This window comes from Paraphaeosphaeria sporulosa (assembly GCF_001642045.1).
Source record: "Paraphaeosphaeria sporulosa strain AP3s5-JAC2a unplaced genomic scaffold CC84scaffold_2, whole genome shotgun sequence".
NCBI classification, from domain to species: Eukaryota; Fungi; Ascomycota; class Dothideomycetes; order Pleosporales; family Didymosphaeriaceae; genus Paraphaeosphaeria; species Paraphaeosphaeria sporulosa.
Genome location: NW_017253361.1, coordinates 3,879,353 through 3,904,821, shown reverse-complemented (window position 1 = coordinate 3,904,821; position 25,469 = coordinate 3,879,353). Strand labels below are relative to the sequence as shown.

The window sequence follows — 25,469 nt, the reverse complement described above, 5'->3', positions numbered from 1 at the left end:
CAGAGACGTATCATAATCTTAACTCATTTAAAATTAAGTCTAACTACCTCTCGATACTACAAAAGGGTGGGCCATCTACCTGATGGTCCTAGGCTTCACCCACCTCTTGCCATGCCCCCGCCCCTTGAACTTGCTCAGCTTCACCACAAATGCACCCCTGTCAATGGTGTTGACCACAATCCACCCACTCGGGAAGGTGTAGTGGCTCCAGGTGCCGAAATCCCAGATCGCCTGGCCACCGCCGGGCAGATCATCGTCACCGGGGTACACATCGAAGTAGGCAATTTCCTTGACGTTTCCGCCAGTGGGGTCGCGCGGGATACCGGAGACGTCAAGAACGCGCAGGCCGGCTTGGTAGTTGGACTGGTATGCGAGGCCGTCGTAGACAAACTGGTTGTGGTCGACGGAGCGCACGGAAGACTTGTAGTAGCCCGTGTTGACGGGCTTCTCGAGGTTCGAGATGTCGAAGATGTAGGTTACGGGGAAGCCGTCGATGGCGGGGGATTCGGGATCGGTGCGGGCGGGAGCAATTTCGCCCTCGTCGAGCTCATCGTCCATGATGAGATGGGTTTGCCAGTTCAGATCAAGCACCCAGCCCTGGTGCGTGTAGGATGCGCCCTTGTAGGGGGTGCGAGAGATGACTTTGCCGGCGTTGGTACCCTTTTTGTTGGTCACGTCGTAGATGGTGAGCGTGTCCTCGTTGTAGCCGTAGCAGATTTCCTTGCCCCAGTACTTCTTGTGCGGGCCGCGATAGATGACGCACTGTGCGTCGTGGACGTAGCCATCAGCAGAGGCACATCCAGGAGAAGTAGGCTTCGCCGGGTTCTTCATATCGATGAAGATGATTCCCGAAGCACAGGTTGAGTTGCGAGGCTGAGCACCGACCGCAAAGGCGTTGCCGTTCTCAAAGTTTACGACAACATTGTGAGATCGGCCGACCTCGAGGTAGTCGGTGAACAGACCGGTGAGATCAGTCGATGTGTTGAATGTCGTGGGCTTCTTGGGATCGATCTTGAGCAGCTTCTTCATATCGAAGATCTGCACCCCGTGGTTCACGCCCTCGGAGCCAACGACGAGGTAGTCGCCGCTGACCTTGATCTCACGCCAGATGACGGGGCTTGCTTGGGCGGGCAAGCGTCCAAGGTAGACAAGCTTGCCCTGCTTGGTGACTTCAGCGAAAGCCGCGCCGTCGGTTTGTCCGATGGCAATGAAGTCGCGACCTTTGTGAGTCCACCCCCAAGATCCCGATCCCTCACCATCGACGCTACCAAGCTCTTCATGCGTCTTGAAATCGTACATGTCGATGTCCTTGCACTTGTACGTTTGGTCGGCGTCACCTTTCACGGCCTCGGCCTTGCCGTTCTTGCACTTGATGACATCCTTGTTGGGACGCTTCTTGTCAAAGCCGTTCCACTTCTTGTTGTCGTATTCACCGGCAGCCTTGTGCTTGGCCCATGCTGACTGGAAAAGGTCAGTAAAAATCTTATTGCTTTGTTTGAGCAGGACACGGACCTCTTTGGCCTCCATCATTTTAGCCATGACACGACCAGAATCGTAGTCATCCTTGGTGAAGCCATATGCGAGAGGCAGCAATGCTGTAGCGGCGACCGTGGCAAACTTCATGTTGAGAAACTGCAGAGAAGTCTGACGACTCTGTCATGTCTTGCAAGCAGCACCCGTATTTATATTACTCTCTACCTCGGTCATCTTTTTCGCAGCGTCCTTCCGCGGCATCGTTGCCATGCAAGCCACGACCTTCCGAGATATCGACAGAACCCCCTACCTTCCTAACCCAGGTAGCTGGGAGTCTTGTACCTCGTGGATTACATTGCAACGTTCGACTGCAGGTCTGGGCGGTCTTGGTGAATGCTTGTCGCTGAGAGGAAGCGGTATGTTCATTTGTTGCGCGAAGCCTTGGCACAAGTCTCTGTCATCACGTTATCGTCCATGATGGGCCGGCAATATACGGCCCGTATACACTTGGTGCCTGGAATCCGCTGACTATGCAGGACGCTCGGAAAGAGCGGTCGAAATGAGGGGCAGCATACATTGATTGGTGTCAGCACGTAATGAAGGCACGCGATAGGGTCAAATGTTTACGGGTAGACACAATGCCTAGAAAACCGCCTGTCTTCGCCCTTCTGTTGTCTGGAACCGGATCGTCTTGGAGGGAGGCTGAGGAAGCGGAGGGTGCTGCAACGGGAAGGAGCCAAGCCAGATAAGATGCACCGCTGCCAAGCGCACTAAGATCAGCATCCAAGCTTTCCCCGGAAATGTCGTGGATGAGATGACCAATGGAAAGAGGATTCGCATGATGGCCCCGGCCCAAAGTCTACCGCATCCAATCCACAGGACCGAAGTATCGTACAGATGATTTACTTACAACCCGGTTGTTATACACGCCGACCGCAGTCAATCCCCGGTTTATGGTATACAAAACGCCACAACCCTGATAGAAATACTGAACCATGTCATCATTGCTCCGTGTCGAAACCCACAAAGACGGACATGTCTTCCTCAGACATTTTCTCCTCCATCCGACATGCGGCATGATACCGGGACAGATAGAGCTCACGGAGGGCTCGTGGGCTCCTGCCCTGGGCAGGATGCGATGTTGAACGGCGTACAGTCTGCAGCCTCACGGGTAGCGTGATGCGCGGCCAGGGGACAGGAGCAAGGGGAGGTCTGCCTATTCGGGGTTCGGGTAGATCTAAACCGAATGTTAATAGGTATATATTCACAAGGCTAGGAAGTGCATACAAGTCGAAGAACCATCGGCCGACGCATTGCCTACCCCGGAATAACACACAATACTCAGACTTATGTTCCGGTGCTGTACAAGAGCGGTAAACTTACCAATTGGCCAAAGTCCACTTCCATCCAGATTCAAGGAATCAACCTCATCCTCCGGAGCCGGAGGTCTGATGGGGAACACTGATGATAGAGATATTTTCCTGCCTTGTCCTTCCAATGGCGCCTGGTTGCGCGCGTTCTTGAGAGTCGCAGCTGTCTCTGGAGTCTCACAAACGGTTCGGGGGCGTCGGTTCCTCATCGAACGTACCAGCTTGGAATCCTCCCAATACATAAGCAGAGGTCTCCCTTCAGCGAAGCTGCGGGCCAGGGCGCCGTCGTGTACCTTTTCGAATCGCATGTTCTCTCTCTTGTATTTCTCAGTCCGACACAATTCGTTCGCCTCGTAAGTAGCTGGGGGAAGTTCTCTCCATGACAGCTCGCCTCTCGAATCCCGGTTCTCGATGTTGTCGCGTCCTGTCTCAATGTTCGACCTTGTGATTGACGGTCCGGTGCCCGCTATGGATTCCTGTGCCCTTGCATGGAGGTTGTGGTCGTCTGCAGCCGCGTGCTGTACTCCAAGTTTATTAGAGACAGACGCGCTTTTCGTACCACCCCCTGCGTTTACGAGGTCTTCATCCTGGCGTGGGGATACATCGGGCGTCTGCATAGTTGTGATGCATCGAATCTTTTCGGGGCGGCACCGTTCGGATACAGCGTTGTCGTGCTCGTCGTCGTCACTTTCGTTTCTCTTGCGAGTTTTGTCGTCCATATTGAATGTGTTGGAATTAACAATACCATTCATTGATCGGGTAAGGCGCCTTTTATCTAATCGCGGGCCAGGCGCTTTTCGAGAGGACCCGCGGCAACGCGCCATGGTTAAGGGTTGGAGTGCTGATGATGGTTCAACTCAGCAGGTGATGTTTATTGGGGCCGGTAGATCGAGCCGTACCGTGGTGCCCGTCGCTCTTTCCTGGTGAAGCGGTACCTTCACTTCGTAACCTGCCCAACAACGCGCCGTATGCAAGCTCGTGGTGCGGCACCTGGCTTTCCGAGCGAGCCTGTAGCAGAAAGCCTTTCCGGAATCAAAATTTCGCGTCGTAAAGCCTTTATGTCTGTGGATACGCTTGGGCCGCATCGCAAAGCCTTAGGTTGGTAACCACCAATATCCATGATTTCATTTCTGCAAAACTTGGATTCTAGAGAAGCATCTTAAGAAAGCCCCAGAACGGAACCCTTCCGAACCCAGGCGAGAAAAAACTAGGTGTCAGTTGTGAAGTAAGAGTCAGTACTGGTGATTTACTGGAGGATACCCTCAAACGTGTTGGTCAAGCATGATCCTGGACGGTGCAACAATGGCATCTCCAAATACGTGAAAGGCCCCAGGTTTGACTTTATATGATTACGGACGACAGACATCAGATGACATGGAATCCAAAGAAAGTCCGTTCTGAGGTCCTTTTCGTAATTTCGTTGTTGCGGACACAGAGGGGACTTTACTACCTGTGACGGCTGCTTACCTAACCCCAAGCACTATGGTGTTGACTGCACATGCCGTTAGTCGAACACAGCTCAAAAATTTCTTGAGCCATGCACCGACTGGTAAGCTGTGGAAAAAAGGCTGACGCTTGTGTGTTCTGTTTCAGAGTGTGACTCTGGGACATATGCTCCTGCTATGGTCCGTCCAAGGTCTCCGCACTCGAGCACCGCATGTATCATGGGCGATGGCATGTGTAGAGAGAAGCGAGTATGGCAAAGAAGCTTGACATTCCGAAACGGGCTAGCTCAGCGTCTGCACGGACCTCGGAGCTTTCATCTCGGACAGCAACGATCCCAACATCACTCCGACCCGACAGTGAACCATTTGAGGGCGTCTTCATCACACATAAAGTCTGCAGAAGTAGTTTCACCATGGTCAATACTTCCCAACCGCTGCTTGGGCGTATTACCCCACATTCAGAACAGAGGTTGGATTGTGACTCAACCTCAACAAAATCGTCCATCCTCCTACGCACGCAGGAACAATATCCCTGCTTCTCGCAGTCGTGTGAGCCGAAATTTTACAGCATCTCAACATGTCTGTACGTGAAGCGATCATCTCAGAGCTTGATGCGAATCGCGAGAGCTACATCACGTTCCTTCAGCAGCTGATCCAAGCGGCGTCTCCCAACCCACCGGGAGACACCACTGAAGCCGCAAGAGTAATCCAAGATTATCTAGAAGATCATGGCGCGGATTCTGAGATTGTCGCGCCTTTACCACATGCGCCGAATGTTGTTGCCGACTTCCGCGGCGGGAGAGGCGCCGGCAAGCGTGTGATACTGAATGGGCATATCGACACGTATCCAGTAGAGAAACCAGACGCGTGGAAGAACGGGCCATACTCAGGCTACAACGATAGAAGTATAATCCATGGCCGAGGTGCGGTCGACATGAAGGCTGGAATCGCAGCATCTGTTATCGCGTACACAATCCTGCGAAACAAAACAGAGAGCCTGAAAGGCAGCGTGGGCCTCATGGCAGTATCAGATGAAGAGACAGGAGGGAAATGGGGCACGCGATATCTCTTGGAGAATTGCGGAAAACCATCGCGCTGGGTTGGCGACGTTGTCCTGAACGGAGAACCTGGTGGCCTTCAATCGATCCGATTTGGCGAAAAGGGCACGTTGCGGATCACGTTTACGGTTGAGGCGCAAGGCTTGAATGGCGCTTATACTTTCCTTAGCCGCGGTGCGAATATTGTGGCTTCTAGACTCATCGACAAACTCCTAGACCTAGAGAATCTCGAACCTCGACTTCCAGAAGAGATTCGAAAGTATTTTGATTCGCGAGCCCGCGAGATAGCCGACGAGATAATGGGCGAAGGAGCATCGGGAGTACTTTTGAAGCCTACTGTTAATGTGGGAACCATCCATGGAGGCGTTAAGGTCAATACGGTTCCCGAAGAGTGCGTTTTCCAAGCCGACATCCGTCTCCCTATCGGGATGGAGGCTTCTACGATTCTTGGCCTCATTGATCAATATCTGCAAGACTTTCCTCAGGCTTCCTACAAGGTGCAGGAAGCAGCTAGCAATCCCGCAAACTTTTGCACAACAGAGCATCCGTTCGCAGGAATAATTGCGAAGTGTGCTGAAGAAGTCATGAGCATCAAACCAGTCATGTTAGCCGGATTGGGAGGAACGGATTGCAAGTTCTATCGTTATCGTGGCATCCCAACCTACGTCTACGGCCCTTCCCCAAAGGGCATGGGCGGCAGTCACGAAGCGGTGTCCATCGATGAGTTCATGGCAGTGGTGAAGACTCATACATTGGCTGTTTGGGACTTCCTCAACCATGAGTGAAAGGACTGGGTTGGTAGAGGGATGGTATGATGTAATTGATTGCGATTATCCGCTTTGATACTCAGTAAATCTCCATTGATACTAAGGAATGGTATTAGCCTCAAATTCATGTTATTGCGCCCCAGTAGCACGGTCTAGGTTACGTGGTAACATGACCCTCGATATGACGGGGACGGGCTTGTAGACTATGACTCCAAGGTTTTGAGACATTGTAGTCTCCCCAAATATGGCTTTCCAAGAAAAGTAGTGCAGCAATGTACAACCATGTTTTAGGATTGATCACCAAATGGAATAGCCGGTGACCAAGTGAGAAGGATCAAAACATGCGCGCAATGTCGCATTGTGACTCACAGTCGTCTCAATTGGCCTCTTTGGGTTCCGCAGTTTGCCTTGGCGAACGTGACACGACACAATCAGGCAACCATCTTCAACACACTATAAGTAATCGCATCCCCGCCTTTTGTGCTGCTGCGAATTGGGCTTGAAGCCATTCAACGCCATAATTACATACCGATTACTCCACCCAGCTGAATATTGCTGGCACATCTTCCAGCCACCATGTCTCGTCACATCTGTGGCTGTTATTATTACCTTCCAGCTGTTCGGCAACGACAGTATTTGCCTCAAGTGAGACTTGACGCTCATACAACCATCCTCTCAACTGTATCCAGGACCGTGTTGAAACAGAAATTCATCAACGCATCTAAGGATGATCTTGAAGAGATCAGGTGAGTGTGTTTGTACGTAAACAGGAATTGCACTTTCGTATTGCGTGCTCTCCATGCGCGATGGCACAGAGGGGTGTCTCCTGATAGGTTTGTGACTGATTTGAACGTTTAGATACGCATTTCCATTGTTCGACAGCGTCAGTGTGGTCGAATTTGTTTGTAGAGTCGGAGATCGCACAATATACGGCCTCGTGAAAGAGAGAGCCGAGGCGCGAAAGACTTACGAAGAGGCGAAAGAGCGTGGCGAGAAAGCTGCGCTTCTAGAGCAACTACCAGATGCTGCAGATGTCTTTACTACTTCTGTCAGCAACATATCAAAGAATTCGAGCGTCGAGGTGTCCATCACCTACATCCAAGAGCTAAAACACGATGCAGAAGTAGACGGTGTGCGCTTGACAGTACCCACGTCCATATCCCCCCGGTACGGCTCATATCCTGGGAAACTTATGGAGCAATCGGCTGTAGATGACGCGGAAGGCATCTCGCTGAAAATTGACGTCTGCATGACCGAAGGTATCCCGATCCAGAAAGTTATGTCGCCTTCACATCCGATTGAAGTATCCCTGGGCAGACTGTCCACAAGCACTAGCGATGAAGTTCTGTCGTTATCGAAAGCTTCAGCCAGTCTCGCTCTTAACACGGCACAGTTGGAGAAAGACTTCGTGCTCCAGGTTGTGGCGAAGGATGCCGGCATTCCTCAAGCTATTTTGGAGACTCACCCAACGCTTCCCAACCAGCGATCAGTGATGACAACGCTCGTAGGTTATATTGCTAGGATTGTAGATTAGCTGGTATCTACTCACACTGTCAACAGGTTCCGAAGTTCAATTTAAAGTCACAGAAGCCGGAGATCATTTTCATTGTCGATCGCTCTGGAAGCATGAGCGGCAACATCAGTACTGTTATATCTGCGCTCAAGGTCTTCTTAAAATCCATCCCAGTTGGGTGCATGTTCAACATCTGCTCCTTTGGCAGCAACCACTCATTTCTCTGGCCATCAAGTCAGCTGTACACTCAAGATACGCTTGCAGAAGCGATTAAGTATGGGCATAACATTGATTGCCGACGGGAGAAGACGCTAACACACGAGTAGGCACGTCAGCGGATTCAGCGCCGACTTCGGCGGAACGGAGACCTTGCGCGCGGTTGAAGCTTGCTTCAAAGCTCGCTTGACGGAGATGCAAACCGAACTCATGCTGCTGACAGATGGCGACATCTGGTACCAACAGCAGATTTTCAGCTACATCAACGCGCAAACCAAGTCGGGCAATGCTCGTGTGTTTCCCATTGGTATCGGCGGAGGCGTTTCTAGTGCCCTCATTGAAGGCATCGCTCGAGCTGGTCGTGGTTTTGCACAGATGGTGGGAAACAACGAGAAGCTCGATAGCAAGATCGTCCGAATGGTAAGACTTCGATCATTTCCGCACCAGGCAACCTCGCCGAAGCGCATGCTGACCAAGAACGCAGCTCAAGGGTGCTCTCACGCCTCATATCAAGGACTATCGCTTAGAGTTGAAATATGATGACAACAGTGTCGACTCAGTCACAGATAGTCTGCATGTCAATCTCCGATTCGACGATGAAACAACCAACGAAGCGACTGCGAAGCCGATCTCGCTATATGACACCGATGCTGTGGAGGAGCACCCCAAGGCCAACGAGTCTACAGACATCTTCGCTGGCCTGCCGAAGCTTGATCGACCCAAGATTCTGCAAGCACCACATGAAATACCTCCGCTCTTTCCCTTCAATCGGACCTGCGTTTACTTACTGCTCTCGCCTTCGGCAGCCGGTGCGACGCCTAAGAGTGTTGTGCTAAAAGGCACATCGCCGCAAGGACCTCTTGCACTGGAAATTCCTGTCGAGATTCGTACTGCACCTGATCAGATGATCCATCAACTAGCTGCGCGAAAAGCAATTCAGGAGCTTGAAGAAGGCCGAGGCTGGCTCACCGAGGCTACCAAAGAGGGAGAGAAGCCTGGCGAGATGACGCCAATCGGGGAGAGATATCCTGCGAAGACTGCTCTGCTACAGCAACGCGAAGCCGTCCGACTTGGTGTTGAGTTTCAAGTCGGCAGTAAATATTGCTCTTTTGTCGCGGTGGAAGCTAACGAGGCTGAGATCGCGAAGAAGCGTCAGCAAGCTATTGATCGCTGTATGAGCAGCGGTTCTGATAAAGAGGCCGATGACTGGGATCTTGTTGATGACACTTCTGATGGCTTGGAAAGCGGGTATCCAACTAAAGAAGGTGTGTCTGCTTCAGTTTACTACTTTCCAGTAGTCTACTCAGCTAACTTCAATTCTTTGCCAGGTATGCGAATCCCTCTCCCTACCCCAGCTGGCTTAGCACAAGCACACGGTATAGTACATGCTTCAGCCGGAAGGCCGGGGTTACGTCTCGCGGAATCGAAAACCAGGGATATGTCGTCGTACTATGGGGATGCGAAGAGGGTCATGTCGCCAGAGAGGAGAGCGAGAAAGGCCGAGAGGTCGCGCATAATGGCCGCCGCGATGTCAGCTCCGATTGGACTCAGAGAACCACCATCCATCTCCGCCGCACATACTATGCCTCCGTCGCAAAGAGCCCGCGTTGTTAAAGACCTTTTCGGTAGCACTACTCAGCCCGAAGCTGTCGAGTCCAAGCTACCCTCAGGCAAGCTGTCTTTTGCAGGAAAGGAAATGACGAAGCAGTCTGACGTATCTGCAGGATCCAACAAATCATATAAGGGGGCTGAGGCGGAGGAGGAAGAGGAAGAGGATGATCAGGATGAAGATATGGGCTTCGATCTTTTCGATGGTGGTACCCCGCCCCCCTCAGTCGGAGGTGGCAGTGGTGGGGCGCGATTCCTCAAGAGTACTGCATCTTCTGACAGCGGAAACCATACTGCAAACCGTTTCATTGGAGGCAACGTATCATCTTCGAAAACCAAGGACAACGACTCATCTTTTGGAAATGAGGACGAAATTGATATTGTTGACAAGGGCACCTTGCTCGAGACCATCGTTGCTGAGCAATCCTTCGAGGGCTCCTGGGCATCCATCAGTATGTCATTGCGGAAGAAAATGGGCATCAACTCTGGGGTTTACAGCAAGGGCGTCGACAACCTTGTAACATCTGAGTACTCGCTTGATCGTGGATTGGCCGAGGCTGCTTTAAGCACAGCAATTGTTGTTGTGTACCTCAGGGAGAAGCTAGCCGACGAGGAGGAAACATGGGAGCTGATTGTAGAGAAGGCCGAATCGTGGCTGATGGACAGATTAGACGAGGGGACGTGGAAAGCGGCGTGGGCCACCGCTACAGGCATTGTGAAGGCGTAGCGCCACTGAAAAAGGTTGATCGATTTTCTTACCGAGTGTGGTATTTCGCGAGACACAGCAGCTAGGGCAAGAGCTCGGATGCCTTCGAGAAGGACCCTAGTAATGGTGTCCGAGTTTGCTGCGCATGCACTGTAATATCTTTTCATGAGCACGAAGTGTGATTAAGAGATGAAAGTTTGGTTGTTCCAAGCCTCACGCACACAGAACTTACCCACTATGTGTAGTGGCGTTCAACACCGTGGACGCTTTGAGTGCTTGGAAAATGGCCAACCTCGGATGTTTCTTAAGCTTCTGTAACCTCATTGGTGTTTTTGGTTGCTTTAGGGTTGTAGCGTGTGATCCCACTCGACATTGCGCCACCACGCCTGGTGAAACAAGCCAGCTTCCGCTTCCCGAGGTTGTCCCCGCTGCCAGCCCTGCGCTCATTTACGCCCATTTCCCGCATTTTAATCTATGTAGATCGCTCCTCTTACTGTTCTGGGGATCTGTTTGCATAGACTTCTCGCCTTAATTTCACTCAAAAGTAGGTTAGGGTGCACAGAAGCCTAGGAGGCCTGTAACAACGCTAGAAAATATCCATGGAGACCTAGATCTGCCAACCCTGTTTCGTACAAACACGAACGGAGTACAACGATGCTCCTGGGTTAACTTAATGTTTGTTTCGACCGTGGTTGTGGCGTTGGACAACTGTGGTCTGGTTCCTTGGCTGCAACGCTTGGAAGCAAAGTAGGGCATATACAAATGGCGCGGATGCCTATTGATCGTACCGACGCCAACATAGCAGCATCCCGCTTGTACACTCGCTATCTTCTCTTCTGACCAATTTCACTCGTTGTGCTGTGCACTTTACATTCGTTACCACACACACTCTTTACCACATTTCTGAAGATGAGATACACGCCTGTGACCGTGCTTCTTCTTGCGGGTCTGAGCGATGCTCGACCTAGGCCTCAATTCAACATCCCCGGGTTCGACTTGCCTTCTTTTGTTCTACCCGCAGGCTGGAGCTTGCCGACTGGAGGCTTCGGCTTGGGTACTGGATCCGGCGGTGTCGGCTCTGGAGCTGGGTTCCCACTTCCGTCTTTTGGCAGTCTTCCTGGAGCGACGGGCGCTGCCTCTAGTGTACAGGCCACTGCGACCCCGACCAGTGCTGCAACGCAGCCCACTTCAACTGGATCAGCTGGTGGAAGTGAGACAGTAGGAAGCGATTGCACCCCCCAAGCGGGCAGCAGTAACGGCTTCGGTGGCACCGAGAACGGTGTTACGGACAAGAACTGCTGTACAGGTTTAACCGTCATCTTCGCTCGCGGAACGACTGAGATGGGTAATGTCGGATCTGTAAGCGGTCCGCCAATGTTCAAGAGCTTGAGGTCGAAATTGGGAGATGGTAAAGTGACTATACAGGGTGTTGACTACCCTGCCGACGCTGCCGTGAGTTTGAGAAGCTCATTCGCCATGATGCTGCATGGAACTAATGATATGAACAGGGAAATGCAAACTTGGGTGCCTCAGGCGGTCCTGAGATGGCGAAACTCGTCAAGGCGGCCATATCGCAGTGCCCCGACAGCAAGATCTTTGTCTCCGGGTATTCACAAGGTGCAATGGTCGTCCACAATGCGTTCAAGCAGGGGATCTCCGCTTCGGATGTCACCGGAGCATTGATGTTTGGTGATCCATTGAAAACCCAGAGCATCAGCGGTTTGAGCACGGATAAGTTAAAGGAGTTCTGCGCGACGGCGGACAGCATCTGTGGCACTGGAGACAACCCACAAGGTAGCCATATCAGCTACGGGAGTGTGGCTGACGAGGCTGCGGACTGGATCATAAAGGCATCTGGCTTGTCTTGAAGCGTATGCGGAGCCTTGAGATGGATGAGGTGGAAAGTCAGCATGGAGGTGGATGGAGTGTGAAAGGATACATGAGGGCGTGTGTTCGCGCTTAGGCATTCTAGGCTAGTGCCATTACATAACACATAGTGAAACTTCTGTGCACTGCAACCCCTCCACTGAGCCAACAGCTCACATTGCAAAAGATAAACATCTTCGGGGACTTACATTATTTATACCACTATGCCAGCCAAGTGCAGGGATCGCGAGCGCGTAGCATCTTCAGGCGTGGTGGACATACCTGCTCTCCCTGTTGGCGCAATTCGAGGCAACCTTTGCTTTCGCTGCTTCAGCCCTTCTGACGACATCTTGAAGTGCTCAGGTTGCAAGCGGGCATACTATTGCTCTGCAAAGTGCCAGAAGCTTGATTGGAAGCTCATGCACAAAAAGCATTGCGCGATCTTCACAACCATCAATAATGTCGAAGAAGAGAAATACCAGGCATCCAGAACATGGAACGAATATCGTGAATTTCTAGTGAGTGGACTGCAAGGAAGGCGGAACATGTAAATTTCGTTATATCGAGAGCTGATCAGTCGCAGTTGATGATGGTTCGCGTGATCCGAAATGCAGCACCCAAAGATGAGGATTTGCGCCACATTATCCAGTCAGTAATGTCCATCAAGTTTACGCAGGCGCAATTTTGACTTTAGTAGAGCGCAAGCTTACTGTGCTACTTGTCGCCGGAGTGCAGTACAACTCGCAAGCCGCAAAATTACTCTGAATCGTTGCAAAGACTGTCGTCTAGTATTCTCATGCGCTGACTGCTCGCCTACGCCTGAACATTCAGCCTCGATATGTGCAGCATTCCAAAACTTCCGTCGCATTGAAAACTTCCGTATCAATTTCTTCGAAGATACCGGCAAAGCAACGCCGATCACGTGCACCCAGTTCCCGCGTGAAACCCACAAGCCCCTCGCAAATGCTACCGGATGGTTCGATTACTACACGAAAATTTCTGATAAACAACAGATAGAAGGGAGATTCAAACGCGACTTCAGCAGTGTCGAGGAAGACTTTGACAGAAATGGATCGGACAACGAAAAAGACGAAGCAGAGCGCATGCTCATGTTTCTTTTGTACTCCACCGACAGCCTCACCATGCCGCTAACAATCATATCCGCCCTCGAAGACCTCAGTTGGGACAGACCGCATCTCACTATACACATGTTGGGCGCTACGGATCGAGAACTCACCGCTTTAGCGAACTTCGAAGAGCTGTTACATCTGATGCCGAGCGTCAAAAGTCTACACATTACGGCCATTGGTCCTGGCATACCAGGTCCAGTCAATGGTACAGTTATTGCCAAGCAGAGCCTCGACTGCTGCCCGCCTTGCAAGGTGGATGGCCGACAGCGTTCTATATCGCTATACAAGGGCGTATACCATGAATTTGTTCTGGAACCCACATCTGAAAAGCCTGATCTGGTCGTGCTGTTCAACAGTGGGTGGATTGATGGGGATGATACGAAGTCACACTGGGAACCGACCATCAAGGCTTTGATCGATGAAAAGGTGCCAGCGCTCTTCACGACGTACAATTTCGAAGAAGCCCAGCATGAGCAAAAGCGGTTCAAGGAGCTAGGAGCGAGATTTGTGACAGAAGTTGGCGAAAACAAGTGGAGAGGCTTGGTGCCTACGCCCGAATTTATTGATGAAGAGAACGGCATGTGGTTCAACAATGCCTACAGATACGTCGTTCAAGGTAAACAGTAGCACACTGGATTCCATACATGTGATAGCTTAACACGAAGGAAATGAATACATTGCATGCCTTCTGTGCCTCGATCCGCTTCATTCAAGCTCAGAATACTTTCAATGTTCACGTCCTTCTACTCTTCGAAATCGAACGCTGAAGAAAGGTCCGGCAACAGTTCTTCCTCACCCCTTGATGATGCAGAATCCTAGTCTTCATCGAGCATCTCTTTCATGGTCTCTTCGTGGGAAATCTTTTCGTAGAATGCGATGTAGGCCTGAGAATTCAAATACGTCGTTCTGGAGTCTGCAGCAGATTTGAGCCCCCCTTCACAGACATACCTTAGCTGTAGGATCGTTGGAACACTTTTGATTGTTTGATGCAGATTGGTCTTCCGGATTCGCTTCTCAATGGTTTGGAGAGTTCACAAGAGCAAGCTGAACAAGAACGGTGATAATACCCGAATTAGAGGGCTTGAGCACTGTTCCGATGCTGACAGAGCACAAAAAGAGACTTTGAGGGAATCCCACCAATTGAACCATTCGGATAGGTACAGATCTAGAAGAGTTGGATGACCTTTACTTTTTCAATGCAAGAAGTATGAGTCGTGCTGGTTATAATAGCCCGGCGACATCACTACAGCACATATTGATTTGGGAGATCTTGCAAGAGGATCAGGCAAAGTACTCGTGCTCACCAAGGCCCATATACAATTCTGCGATCTTAGCAGTGCAGGTAGCCGATGTGGTGGAGACGCGTCGAGACGCGACCGCGCTAACGAAAAAAAATTCTATGACAGTCCCACAAAGTTGTCCAAGCGGACTCGCGCACCGGTGAGCATCGCTGCCATAATGTTCTCTTGCTTCGTACGTTTACCCCCGCTATATATATCCACGTTTCAGCGCTCTCTTCATCAAGTTTACAACAATCCGATATGGTCTAGTGGCTAGGATACACCGCTCTCATACAGAGTAGTACACTTCAAAGTGCCGGTGTGGCCCGGGTTCGATTCCCGGTGTCGGAAGCAAATATTCTTTTTGCTTTTGCAGGAGTATTGATAGAGAGGAGGGCTTGAAGGGGTCCGTCTGGCTTTATGTACCGGGCGGAATTAGTGCGCAGGGGGGCGGATAGGCGGCCAGCCAATCGCAGCCAATTGCCACGAGGGAACACAAGCTACCGCTTTGCACGTCACAATTTTTTGACAATCCTTTGAGCGGTATCAAACTTATGAGATTGAATGCACCATGCTGTTTTACCGTACGCTAGCGCTTGTGGAGTCTTATAGACAGTTCCGCTGCCTCCTCCCCGTCTTCATTTAGATGAATCGCCCATCATCACCAGGCAGCAAACTCACAGTCCTGGTCAGAGTCTGTGTCGCCGTAAACTTCGATGTTATCGTGACCGAAGTTGTTTTGGTGATAGCACCCGGACCCGCGGTAATCAGGCACGAGCAGGCCGAAGAAAGCGACGAAATACCAAGACCAACCGAGATTTGAACCTGTCGCTTCCTGACAGGCAACTCAGAGGGGCAGCTGACATCGTAGAAGGTGTACGGGGACGTGGGGTTGTAGTTCGTGTTGGAAGTACTGGGAAAGGTCAGAAGCTGCTCGATGAGATAGAGGCAGTTAACTACTTACGCGTCAACGGTGAACAGCATGCAGTTGGCCTCTCCATATCCAAAACTCTTGCACTGAGAGTCAGCCTTGCAGGCGGCGCTACAAGCGGCGAAGGTATTCTTCGTCCCGGAGCTGTCAAAGTAGTATGCCGCTGTGTCCTTGGTGTATCCAACTATTCCACAACCCGCCGACCTACTCTTTGTTAGCCAGAATTCTCCGATGACGTTCTCCAGGTGATCTCATACGGTGTTGGGGTTGGGGATGCGGTTGGCACGGTCGTTGTGGGCTTGTTGGACGTCGTAGGTGGTTTCGGAGTTGATGTGGGTGGCTTTGGAGTAGACGTCGGTGGTTTTGGGGTTGTCGTAGGCTTTGATATTGGTTAAAACTGGATACCCTCTCGAGAATGGCAACTTACCCTGCCTGGTCCGCTGCTCGAAGTGGTTGGCGGATACAATGTAATAATGACGGTTGTCTTGATGGTGGTGGTGGTGCCAGCCGTAACAGTGGCTGTTTCTGTTGCAGTCCCACCTTTAAGAAGGCTGCTGCAGAGCAGCAGCGCTTCAGAAGTGTGTCCTACAAATGAGTCCAACCCGCACTGCGAGACTATAATGTATTAGCGACGAGACCTTCAGAATCTTGATTCTTGGTCATCAAAGTCGAAGGGCTTCATCAACCAGGGCGTTACGCTCACCATCTGGGATACCAGCTTGCGTGCTCGTAGGCCGCGGACGTTGTCTGGCCTCAATTGCCAGTGCGTTGACACCCGCAGCTAGCGCTGCACCGAGAAAAAGAGATGTCTTCATTTTTGCGGTGGGAACCCGATGCTTCCAGGACCCAACTCGAAACTCGTACGTGTCTGACAAGCTGCGACAATCCGATGGGTGATTCTATTCTTTTTATAGGTAGGTATGGCGAGCGGCACATCCTAGCAGTGAGCGGCCGGCTCGGGCAAATCGCTCGTGATGTAGCATATTTCATTTGTGAATAGATGAGAGGTGTCCGTTCGAGCGCATTCGATACTTTGGTCGCATCGTGGCTGGCCAGGCCTGTTGTAGGCCGACGTCCCAGTCCTATTAAACAGCCTGGGTCTCCTTTGCGGATTCAATTGGCCCTGTTCGCATCGTATCTGCAATTGTATCTGCGCTAAAGACGAGGGCTTCTCCATCCTAACCAGGCAGTGCGCGCTCCGAAGCTGCGGTAACGTGCAGCTGAGCTAGAATATCGGTTTGAGGTCCGCCAAAGAGAACATGCTGAATATTATAAACGAAATATATCCAAAGTACAAGCAATCTAGAACACGGTGGGTGGCTGGAGTTACCCCGGTCCCGAACCCGGCAAATCGCGTGTTCAGACGATATTAACCAGAGATTCTAAAAATACGTTCGCGGACATCGGCCAGAACATTGTACGCAGGCGAAGAAGATCTTAGGATGCAAGATCTGCTCTGAGCATTGAAGCCTTCTGCAGGTTCATAGTCGTGCAAGGTCTTGTTGATTGGGAACATGCCCCTAGTGGAGTATGGGTGGACACCAGAGCAACATTTGATAGGGTGACGGGATGTCTGTGCGTCAATACCGAACATATAGGGCTTACGTCTACATATATGCTGGAGCGCTTGGCTCGCGAGGGTCTTGTTGTAGTTCTCTAGACTAGGTGCAACCTGGGGGCCCCACATTCAGTCAACCTTAGAATGCATGCGCGTCAAATGCGACCCTTCCATTCTACTATTCTCGACGAATGACAAAATGGATGCGCCTCGTATCATCGGTATGGAAGCGGAAGTGGTCTGTAGCCAGCACGTGAAGGCTTGCATCCACAGAGAATGACATGCCCAGGTCGTCCCCAATCTTCTTCCACATTTCCTGGAGGCTTCCAGGGTTATGTCGATACATTTTCCCTGTTGGGTTAGTTTTGTGATCGTGAGTTCCAGCTTTCACTGCGCCTATTTGTCGACCCAGGATCATGGACCCCTTCTCAGGTCGAAGTAACTTCGCAACCGCTGTGGAAACCTTGATCTGGTTTTCATAATCAAACAGGTGAAAGAATGATCCAGCGTAAACAATGTCGAACGTGCCTTGCAGTTCTACAAGCGGAGACGATTCGTCGAATATATCGGCAGTCAAAAATTGACTTCGCAGGTGGTTGTGGTCACGGAACAGCTGGTAGCCAAGTTCAACGTATTCTTTCCGAAGGTCGCACCCGAAGATATTCTCTGACGGCGCGCCGTCTGCAACAAGCTTGAAAGATGTGAGAAACTCAATCAACTTAGTGATACTACTCTAGAAAGGTACTCTACCTGGCGGACTTCTTGCCCAAAACAACAAGCCATGTCCAACAAGCGTTGACCTTTGCTGAGGCGCTCCAAGAGCTCCGGGTATTCTTTTGTGTGCTTCATCGACATATCCAAGAAGCGAAACTGGCCAATGCACGGGTATGGAAAGATCTTCCAAGCCTCGTTGCGTATCTTGATGACATGATCGACGACATCTTTAGCTGGAATACCGCTGTATCTCTCAAGCAGATGGCGTGCATCGGTCGATAACTGGGAGTCGTCTGGCCGTTCGGTGAACCAAGCCACATTCCGATCTTGTGATTCCGTGGAACTCATCTTCGGTAAGATTAAGACCAAGCGATGAACATGCCAACTGAATAAACGATGTGGTAGAAGCTACGATGCGGAAACAACGTGGTCATCGCCTTGCAGATGTTGATTTCATCCATGGATGTCGAAACTGCACGTGACGGGGATTGCGTCATATATGAGGCCGATCCGCGGAGGTACGTTCGCAACACCACCTGGGCGCCTGCAGGACGTCCATCCTCCTGGCACTGAACAAAGGACCTTTTTCGTGACATTCGACTACTTCTCGTTGCTCGCGCAGGTTTCAATTTGCGTCACTTCGTTGGGCTGGCGATTACCATGGCCGTCCCTTCCAAGGTTGCATGAGAATGCTGAGGCCCTCGCTAGTCAGCTATCTAACAGTTAATCATGGAGTGATACGGGCTACTAAACGAGTTCAGTATCCGCATGCGATACTGTATCACCGGTGTTCACGTTCACGCGAGAGTCCTTTCACGGCTCGCGACATGCGATCGGCGTGTCTTGGCACTTCAACGTTCCCACCGTTCGGCGACGTGCATGCTTCCGTGGTAATACCTGCCTGCTCCTGAGCGATGTCCGAAATGTGCACAATGTCATGCATCCCTGACTGACAGCTGGCACATTGGTCTCCCCTTTTCCTTTCGTCCCACGATACGTGAGCGTGGCTCACCTCAAGCAGGCGTGCACGTAAATCTCAACGCAAGCTAAACTCTGGAATCTGAAGCAAGACCTGGTCGATCTCCTTTTTTTTGTTGGACATTAGATATCCAGGGTGAGGATGCGTACTACGACTTCATTTCCCTAATCTCATGCATTGGCATCCTGAGATGGCCGATCGGGGGCAAGGCGTTGATCGTGATCCACGAGACCTCCTCAAGATTACTTGCGCGTTGTAGTAAAGTGTTGCTCTATGATTTGTCACTGTATGCATGAGTCGTACGAACAGGTCGTTTCCGCTCGGCTGACACCACAAGACCCACAGTAAACTGGGAGAGCATTCGCTTCTTAAGGTATCTCAATGATGTATGTGTGGCCACCGCCATCATACGGCACGCACTGCGAAGTTCAAATGGATCCACACACCCTGGTACTTCTATCCTCAGCCGCTATCCCGAGTGCCACCGATATATGGAAAGCTACTCATCTGTCGTATAATACTCTCAGAACGCTCGACCTTTCGAAGCCAACTTCCTAAGGCAGCCATTCATCCGCATACCATAAGTGTCATGGAAATCTGGTGCTTCCGTTTGCTCAAGACGGAGATGACAGCTCAGCGGAACAATGTTGATGGGATATGACGCCAGTAAAGGATACAGTGCGCGGATTGTCTTATTGGTAACGGCCTAGCACGTTCTGATTCATGTATATCAAGGCCTATTTTCCATGGGTATTGATGCAGGCGACAACAGATCATTCCTCAACGATCAGAAAATGGAACGGACGGGTACTAGCAACTCTTCTGTGGAAACTGCGAGTATGGCCGATATCGAGAGCAACTTCGGCAATATAATCAAACACGAGAAGACGCACCAAGATGGAGGGAGGCAAGCATGGCTGACGGTTGTTGGTTCATTCCTTGTCTATTATTCATCCTTTGGGCTTTTAAATAGCTTTGGCTTCTTCCAAGATTACTACCAGAATGAGCATCTTAGAACGATATCTCCTTCCACGGTTGCATTCATCGGTACCCTTCAGCTCGCGCTTATGAATGTTCTATCAACGATGGCTGGCGGTATATGCGATGCTCACGGTTCCAAGGTACGTAGACACACCCACACCAGAAGCTTTCCACTCATATCTGACTAGGGTCTCTACCTCTCCGCTGGCCTGGGTACATCAATTGCACTCTTAGCGCTTTCGTTCTGTCCCCAGGGTGGATTATGGCAGGTTTTCGTAACGCAAGGGCTCCTATTAGGAGTCACTGCTGGATTCAGTATTCAACCAGCTTGCACAGTCGTGGTCCAGCATTTTGAAAAGAGACGTGCGAGGGCCATGAGCCTGGTCAGCACGGGTGGTGCAATGGGCGGTGTATGCTATCAACTCTTGTTTACGCAACTGCAACCTCTGGTCGGATTTCCATGGACGATGCGCATCGCAGCCATCAAGGTTCTGTAAGTTGTATCGTCCAAAGCTTAGGGGCTCTATCTGATCGCACAGTGCTTGTTATTCAGCTGCCCTCTTGATATCCAAAGATAGACCAAGCGGTGCTAAGATCAGGCTTGGCTCCTTAGTGGATTTTGATGGGTTCGGCGATGCCAAATACGCCGTATTGGCTCTAGGAGGGTGTTTTGCCAATTTCGGCCTCTGGGTCCCAGGGTTCCACATCAGTAGGTGCCTCATCTTCTCGATAAAGCCATGGCTAATCTGAGCTAGATTCATATGCTATCAAGATATACCCAGGACAGTCGATTGGAAAGTACTTGATATCCCTTATGAGTGGCTCCAGCATACCTGGGATGATTGTGTAAGTTTTATTGCTTCCATATGGGCATTACTGATGCCGTATCAGTGGAGGTCTCCTTGGGGATTGTTTTGGTCGGCTCAACATCATCTTCCTCATGACTTTCTTCTCCGGGTCTCTCTGTCTCTCTGTCTGGCTTCTTGAATCGTCGTTCCTGGTGCTCGCGCTCTTTGCCTCACTCTTTGGTTTCACCTCGGGTGCTGTTCTTTCGTTGCTCCCATCGGTTGTCAGTCAGATCGTCCCAGACGACAAAGTCGGCGCAAGGATGGGAGCCTTCTACAGTGTCATTTCTATTGCGACGTTGACTGGAGCACCGATTGGCACGACGATCATAGGCAACGACCCAACCACCAGGGAGGACTATCGTGGTCTCATAGCTTTCTCGGTAAGCTGTATCGCAATTCTTCGCAGGTTTCCCTCTGACATGACCCAGGGCTCAGCCATGTTGGTCGGGTCACTAGTGTTGTTTGCTGGGAGAGTTTTGCAGAGTCGGGATCTGCGGGAAAGATGGTGAGATGATAGCATGCTCTGAACTGAAAGATACCCTTGCCTTTATTGCCTGAAATTTAAGTCTTAAAGTGACAGTTGCGTCAGTTCGCTCTCCCCGAAAAGTTTCGTGCATGGATTCAACATTCTGCACCCCCAACGTGCACGGCGCGGGTCACTTCGAGCGCTTTAAATTAATGGCGCTGAAAATTGAGTTGGCGGCAGCCAGCCAAGGAGTATATAGATAATCCTTGTATGTAACCTAAAAATTGTCGCGTGCATTCATCGCATCCATAGATCTTATATTCCAGTTGATCCTGCAGTAATTTGTCTATCATACGCACGTAAAACTCTACCCTAGCAACGTCGTATTCCAGATATACCAGTGCAGGCCTACTACAAGGATTGTCGTTGCATCCAGTGTCTACGTGTTATAGTAGGGCACTATTGCTTCATTGAGAAACACACGGGGTGACTGGCAATTTGATTAAGAGGTGGACCCTTTGGAATCGCAATACATTTGAAGAAGTTTTTGGAGAGAGACGAGAATGCGCTGGGCAGTAACCAATTGCGTCTTTTTCAGTCCATCTACTAAAACCTTGAGATGACGAGATTACCTAGAGTATCGCCGAGAGACCCTGTCTTAGCCATTCTCGTTTGATTTGGTGATGATCTCCGCTGATGCTACAATGGTGCGTTCCGATGCTCTACAGGCCCATCTTTGAGGTACCAGAGCCCATATTTTCGCGTTTACTTACAGGCCGTGTCGCTAATTGAGGATTGGGCGCTCAAAAAGGTTTCATGGATTCACCTTCTCGGAGCCCATACAACGTTGTCGAAAGCACAGTGACTGTGGGAACCGGAAGTTCACTTTGACCTAGGCAACAGAGTACCGCTAATGATCAATATGCACCTTCCTTTTCTGAAAACCTTACTCCGTGCGCTCGTTATAATAAAGTCGCACCTGCGACCTATCCACGTTCTCATACCACCCAGAAAGTCGAAAATTTCTTACTTCAACCACGCGATGTCTTCAGGTAGCGCCCCGCCCACTAGGCCCCGTGGCTTGCAAGCCAACAACGGAAGCGGTGGTCAGCAAAGTCGAGGTGGGCAAGGTCAGCAATACGGGTGACGGAAGGGACGCAGGAAGAGAGGTCATGAAGAGGCCAGACCCGGAAAGAGATCCAATGGCCTTCGTTCCACCAACTGTGTAATACGTCGATCAGTCCGAATTACCTGAGGGCATGGGAGATAGACACGTACACCATCTATTCCCATTGCCATAAGACATACGGACAAGGTCATACAAATTCGCGTACGTGCGACGGGCCGTGCGGGTGCTGTCACACGAAGGACCACCAGGGCGGCGTAAGTTACGTAAGGCTCGGTGTGTCTTTGCTCAGGCTAATTCCTTACCAATACTGCCGCCGCAGGTATATGTCCTGGGAGGTCTATGCATCCAAACCAGCAAGGACGCTTGTCATCAGGGGCAGATATAAGGTCGTCAAAAATAGGGTCGATATACCGGATATGAACAATATACTAACTACTTCGTGTGCCTGTTCATTCTTCCAGCAGCCCCTTGCGGAGTACCTTATCGCCTTCCACTCTATGAGCATCCCGATAGTCGATCTTCTCGCGAGTCTGCTCAAAATGCACCCTGCCATACCTCAACAGCTCCCCAAACGTGCCTGGTGCGCAGTCACTGCCCTCTTGCTGGTCCAACAACACACCACAGTGAATATCAGTGGTAAGATTCTTGCCATGCGTAATCTTCTGCAGGCTACTCTCGGTCAACAGCCTCCACGTTGTTTCGTACGCCTTCTTGTATTCCTTGCTCTCCGGGTCCGCGTCGAGTCGGGTGGTGAACACCTTGTGGAGGTCATTGCCGTCAAAGCCCACCGTTTTCTCGGCAGCCCAGATCTCATTGAGCGCATCAAAGCACAGAACGTGCTTCGCGTAGTAGTCCACGCCATCAAAGCCCCCGTTGGGTTCTTGGAGGCTGGCCACGCGGCACCATGAAAGGACTTGGCCTATATAACCCAGAACGGTGACCGGATCCACGCTGAATTTCCAGTGGAATCCAGCGGCCTCGGACTGGTTAAAATTCAGGTTCTGTAGGAAAGACAGGATCAGTGGCGATTTGACGATGCCAGTCCAGTCATTCTGGTCCTTCCACAGGTGCACGAAGAGCTCGTGCCATGCCTTGATGAAAGGATCGCCTTTTCGTGCGGCCACGAAAGCATTGGCCATAATTGTGTCGAACTGGGTTGCCGCGCTGATTGTGAACGGCGAGTTCTCGTCCGCAAGCTGATCCCAACATATCTTGTCAAGGCTTCGGAAAAGAATGCAGCTGACATCCAGCCATGCACCTCCATACCTGTATATCGTAGCACCACGAAGAAAGTCGGCAGAGTGAGGTCCTACGTAGGGTCCGGTCATGGTTCCTTTCACGAAGGTCTCCGGGAGCTGATCGGGTTCGATCCAGTTCAGTGCATGGTTCGGATGATCTGGGATGGTGTTGAGGACGCGAACGCTCCACTCCGAGCCGTGCAGACGGACCCAGTCGCATATGGTACGTTTGTTCCACGAAGGCATCGCATCGACACCTGCATGCCAATACGTCCAGATGTTCTTCTCGGAAGTGACTGGTACGTGTTCGTTGAGGGCGGCAATGATTTCGGCATCGGTGCGTGTGTCTTTAGCTGGGATGAATTGAAGCTTGGAGGCAAACTCTGCTGGAATAGGTATCTCCGGGCCAGTCATGATGATTATGTTGGTTCCGCTGTTGTAACGAAGTTCTGAAATACAGTGTCAAAGTGAATAACCCAAGGCAGCATGTGCTGAAGTATCGAGTTTATATAAATTGAGGGAGCTTGGATTGCCAAGTTACATTAACGGAGCAATTATCATTCCACATGTACTCAGATCGGTCAGCATCGACTGCACGTCGGATCCAGCTTACTGTGCCACTTCCCACCTATCCAACGTCTGATCGACCAATGGGAGCTTTCGTTTTCTCGAGTATTGGCTCCCATATGCTCGTTCCACAAAGAATCCTCGCGAAGGATGCTAACGCCTCCATTGCTGTCTTGTTTCAGAGGTGAAGTGCGACTCGGCGGCGCGATTCAACGGCAGAAGGATCTAAACTTCTTGCATGCTTATGTGAGATGGCTTGAACCTTCGCCTATAGGCAATCGTACGTGGTGAGCTAGTGCTCCAAACGAAGAGTGCTCGTGCGGGTGCGACTCTGCCCAGACGTCTGATGGAACAGATACAAGTGGGGACGCTAGTATATCACGTGACAAGGGATGTCTGATTGGCCGGGGTGATCCGAGACGAAGGTGAGGTTGGGAACTTTGCCCCCTTCGTACCTTTTCATCTCAACGTTATCGCCCTCACCTTACCAACGCTACAGCTGTGCAATTCCATTCGTACGTCGTGCAAGTTTCATTCCGACAGCGTTCTCAAACCAACGGCACATCTCTTAATGTGTTGAAACATCCGCCATTGGACGGGTACTCGCAAATATGCAGTGCGTTGTATCGGACCTTCGCAAATACTACAGTTCCAAACCCATCGAATGAGCCAGAATGGATGTCATAAATCGGTTGGAAAGGCTTCGTTTTATCAATCTGCCTCCCAAACATTCAGGACTTTCAATCCTGCGGCAAACACGTACTTGGCATGCGATTGGAAGAGCTTATCCTCCAACCTACCATAATTCCCAAAAGACAACCATATCAATAACGTAGGCAAAAAGTAGAACCCAGCAAGACATCCGTACACTACTCAAGTTAGCTGCGATATTGACGGAAAGGTGAGGGTGTACGTACTTACGGTCAAATGCGGGCTCACCGCAGCCCGACTAACCGCAATGCCTAGAGCAGACGCAACTGCTACGGTGAATAGATTTAGTGCCGCGACCAAAGACTTCATACTCTTCGGCGCCTAGGTATAAGCATATTCACCAGCGGCGATAGCGAGTGCTTCCGATAACGGAAAGAGAAAGTAGGCCGGAAATTGCAACATAACGCGATCGTACCGTCTTGGGAAGAGTCGCAAAAAAAAAGGGGGGTGCAAATATGAAGGCCCAGCATTGTAGATGATGCGCTGAACGATGGTAGCCCATGCAATGGCCAATGTGCCGCAAAAGAAGCCGGGCGATCCGTCCCTGATTGATCTTGTGCTTTGCGAGGAAGGGATACACAACGGTGCGCAACAGATGGATGATACCGCTTTCGATGAGAAGTCGGAAGCTATAGAGAATATCGTTGGGCAAGCCGTGAAGTTCCATGGCACCAGCCTGCGAGACAAGATTGTTGGCAGCTTGGAGGTAGCATAGCCATGCGACCGGAAGAGGGAGGAACACACGCCATGCGTATAATCCGCGCTTCAGTTCCCGGAAGACCGCGTCATTGAATGCTAAAGCTGAGCTTCGGCCGAATACTCGAAAGAAGAGAAGGAAGACGTTCGGAGAGACTCAGAAAGTCAACACTGGCTACTTGCGAGTCATCCGTGACTATCAGCGCTTCCAGCAGTCGG

The 25,469-nt window shown here is 50.9% G+C and overlaps 11 protein-coding genes and 1 non-coding gene across 12 annotated transcripts; 6 read left to right on the top strand and 6 right to left on the bottom strand.

Annotated features, from left to right (window-relative positions):
- Positions 1–75: 75 nt before the first annotated feature.
- On the bottom strand, positions 76–1,623 carry CC84DRAFT_1082654 (uncharacterized protein; the record flags this gene model as incomplete). The annotated part of the gene is made up of 2 exons (XM_018173991.1): positions 76–1,461; positions 1,513–1,623. The coding sequence occupies 2 exons, from the start codon at positions 1,621–1,623 to the stop codon at positions 76–78; spliced, it is 1,497 nt and encodes a 498-aa protein (XP_018041029.1).
- An 851-nt stretch (positions 1,624–2,474) lies between these two features.
- CC84DRAFT_1213969 (uncharacterized protein) lies at positions 2,475–3,562 on the bottom strand (the record flags this gene model as incomplete). The annotated part of the gene is made up of 3 exons (XM_018182595.1): positions 2,475–2,710; positions 2,761–2,790; positions 2,857–3,562. 3 exons carry the CDS (start codon positions 3,560–3,562, stop codon positions 2,475–2,477), a joined length of 972 nt encoding a protein of 323 aa, XP_018041028.1.
- Positions 3,563–4,409: 847 nt separating this feature from the next.
- CC84DRAFT_491543 (putative acetylornithine deacetylase) lies at positions 4,410–6,329 on the top strand. The gene has a single exon (XM_018186496.1). It carries the CDS (start codon positions 4,866–4,868, stop codon positions 6,129–6,131), a length of 1,266 nt encoding a protein of 421 aa, XP_018041027.1. The 5' UTR covers positions 4,410–4,865; the 3' UTR covers positions 6,132–6,329.
- Positions 6,330–6,616: 287 nt separating this feature from the next.
- Positions 6,617–10,449, top strand: CC84DRAFT_1161552 (uncharacterized protein). Its single transcript, XM_018177771.1, has 7 exons — positions 6,617–6,859; positions 6,972–7,617; positions 7,674–7,900; positions 7,953–8,262; positions 8,327–9,107; positions 9,171–9,512; positions 9,567–10,449. The coding sequence occupies exons 1-7, from the start codon at positions 6,690–6,692 to the stop codon at positions 10,175–10,177; spliced, it is 3,087 nt and encodes a 1,028-aa protein (XP_018041026.1). The 5' UTR covers positions 6,617–6,689; the 3' UTR covers positions 10,178–10,449.
- Positions 10,450–11,065: 616 nt separating this feature from the next.
- Positions 11,066–12,067, top strand: CC84DRAFT_1194020 (cutinase-domain-containing protein; the record flags this gene model as incomplete). The annotated part of the gene is made up of 2 exons (XM_018181335.1): positions 11,066–11,608; positions 11,665–12,067. 2 exons carry the CDS (start codon positions 11,066–11,068, stop codon positions 12,022–12,024), a joined length of 903 nt encoding a protein of 300 aa, XP_018041025.1. The 3' UTR covers positions 12,025–12,067.
- Positions 12,068–12,192: 125 nt separating this feature from the next.
- On the top strand, positions 12,193–13,835 carry CC84DRAFT_1113120 (uncharacterized protein). Its single transcript, XM_018175342.1, has 3 exons — positions 12,193–12,540; positions 12,606–12,670; positions 12,720–13,835. The coding sequence occupies exons 1-3, from the start codon at positions 12,247–12,249 to the stop codon at positions 13,777–13,779; spliced, it is 1,419 nt and encodes a 472-aa protein (XP_018041024.1). The 5' UTR covers positions 12,193–12,246; the 3' UTR covers positions 13,780–13,835.
- Positions 13,836–14,687: 852 nt separating this feature from the next.
- CC84DRAFT_t24 lies at positions 14,688–14,783 on the top strand. The gene has a single exon. It is a non-coding gene; the product is annotated as a tRNA-Glu (tRNA).
- Positions 14,784–15,053: 270 nt separating this feature from the next.
- On the bottom strand, positions 15,054–16,178 carry CC84DRAFT_1256449 (uncharacterized protein; the record flags this gene model as incomplete). Its single annotated transcript, XM_018184625.1, has 5 exons — positions 15,054–15,345; positions 15,397–15,567; positions 15,621–15,742; positions 15,791–15,978; positions 16,067–16,178. The coding sequence occupies 5 exons, from the start codon at positions 16,176–16,178 to the stop codon at positions 15,075–15,077; spliced, it is 864 nt and encodes a 287-aa protein (XP_018041023.1). The 3' UTR covers positions 15,054–15,074.
- Positions 16,179–17,001: 823 nt separating this feature from the next.
- On the bottom strand, positions 17,002–18,074 carry CC84DRAFT_1139367 (uncharacterized protein). The gene is made up of 2 exons (XM_018176234.1): positions 17,672–18,074; positions 17,002–17,612 (listed from the first exon to the last, which is right to left on the bottom strand). The coding sequence occupies exons 1-2, from the start codon at positions 17,981–17,983 to the stop codon at positions 17,100–17,102; spliced, it is 825 nt and encodes a 274-aa protein (XP_018041022.1). The 5' UTR covers positions 17,984–18,074; the 3' UTR covers positions 17,002–17,099.
- Positions 18,075–19,445: 1,371 nt separating this feature from the next.
- CC84DRAFT_1237577 (MFS general substrate transporter) lies at positions 19,446–20,952 on the top strand (the record flags this gene model as incomplete). The annotated part of the gene is made up of 6 exons (XM_018183905.1): positions 19,446–19,735; positions 19,784–20,088; positions 20,135–20,304; positions 20,351–20,441; positions 20,487–20,823; positions 20,872–20,952. The coding sequence occupies exons 1-6, from the start codon at positions 19,454–19,456 to the stop codon at positions 20,950–20,952; spliced, it is 1,266 nt and encodes a 421-aa protein (XP_018041021.1). The 5' UTR covers positions 19,446–19,453.
- Positions 20,953–22,444: 1,492 nt separating this feature from the next.
- On the bottom strand, positions 22,445–23,747 carry CC84DRAFT_1161548 (uncharacterized protein). The gene has a single exon (XM_018177770.1). It carries the CDS (start codon positions 23,688–23,690, stop codon positions 22,488–22,490), a length of 1,203 nt encoding a protein of 400 aa, XP_018041020.1. The 5' UTR covers positions 23,691–23,747; the 3' UTR covers positions 22,445–22,487.
- A 1,007-nt stretch (positions 23,748–24,754) lies between these two features.
- CC84DRAFT_491499 (uncharacterized protein) lies at positions 24,755–25,421 on the bottom strand. The gene has a single exon (XM_018186495.1). It carries the CDS (start codon positions 25,219–25,221, stop codon positions 24,892–24,894), a length of 330 nt encoding a protein of 109 aa, XP_018041019.1. The 5' UTR covers positions 25,222–25,421; the 3' UTR covers positions 24,755–24,891.
- Positions 25,422–25,469: the final 48 nt, after the last annotated feature.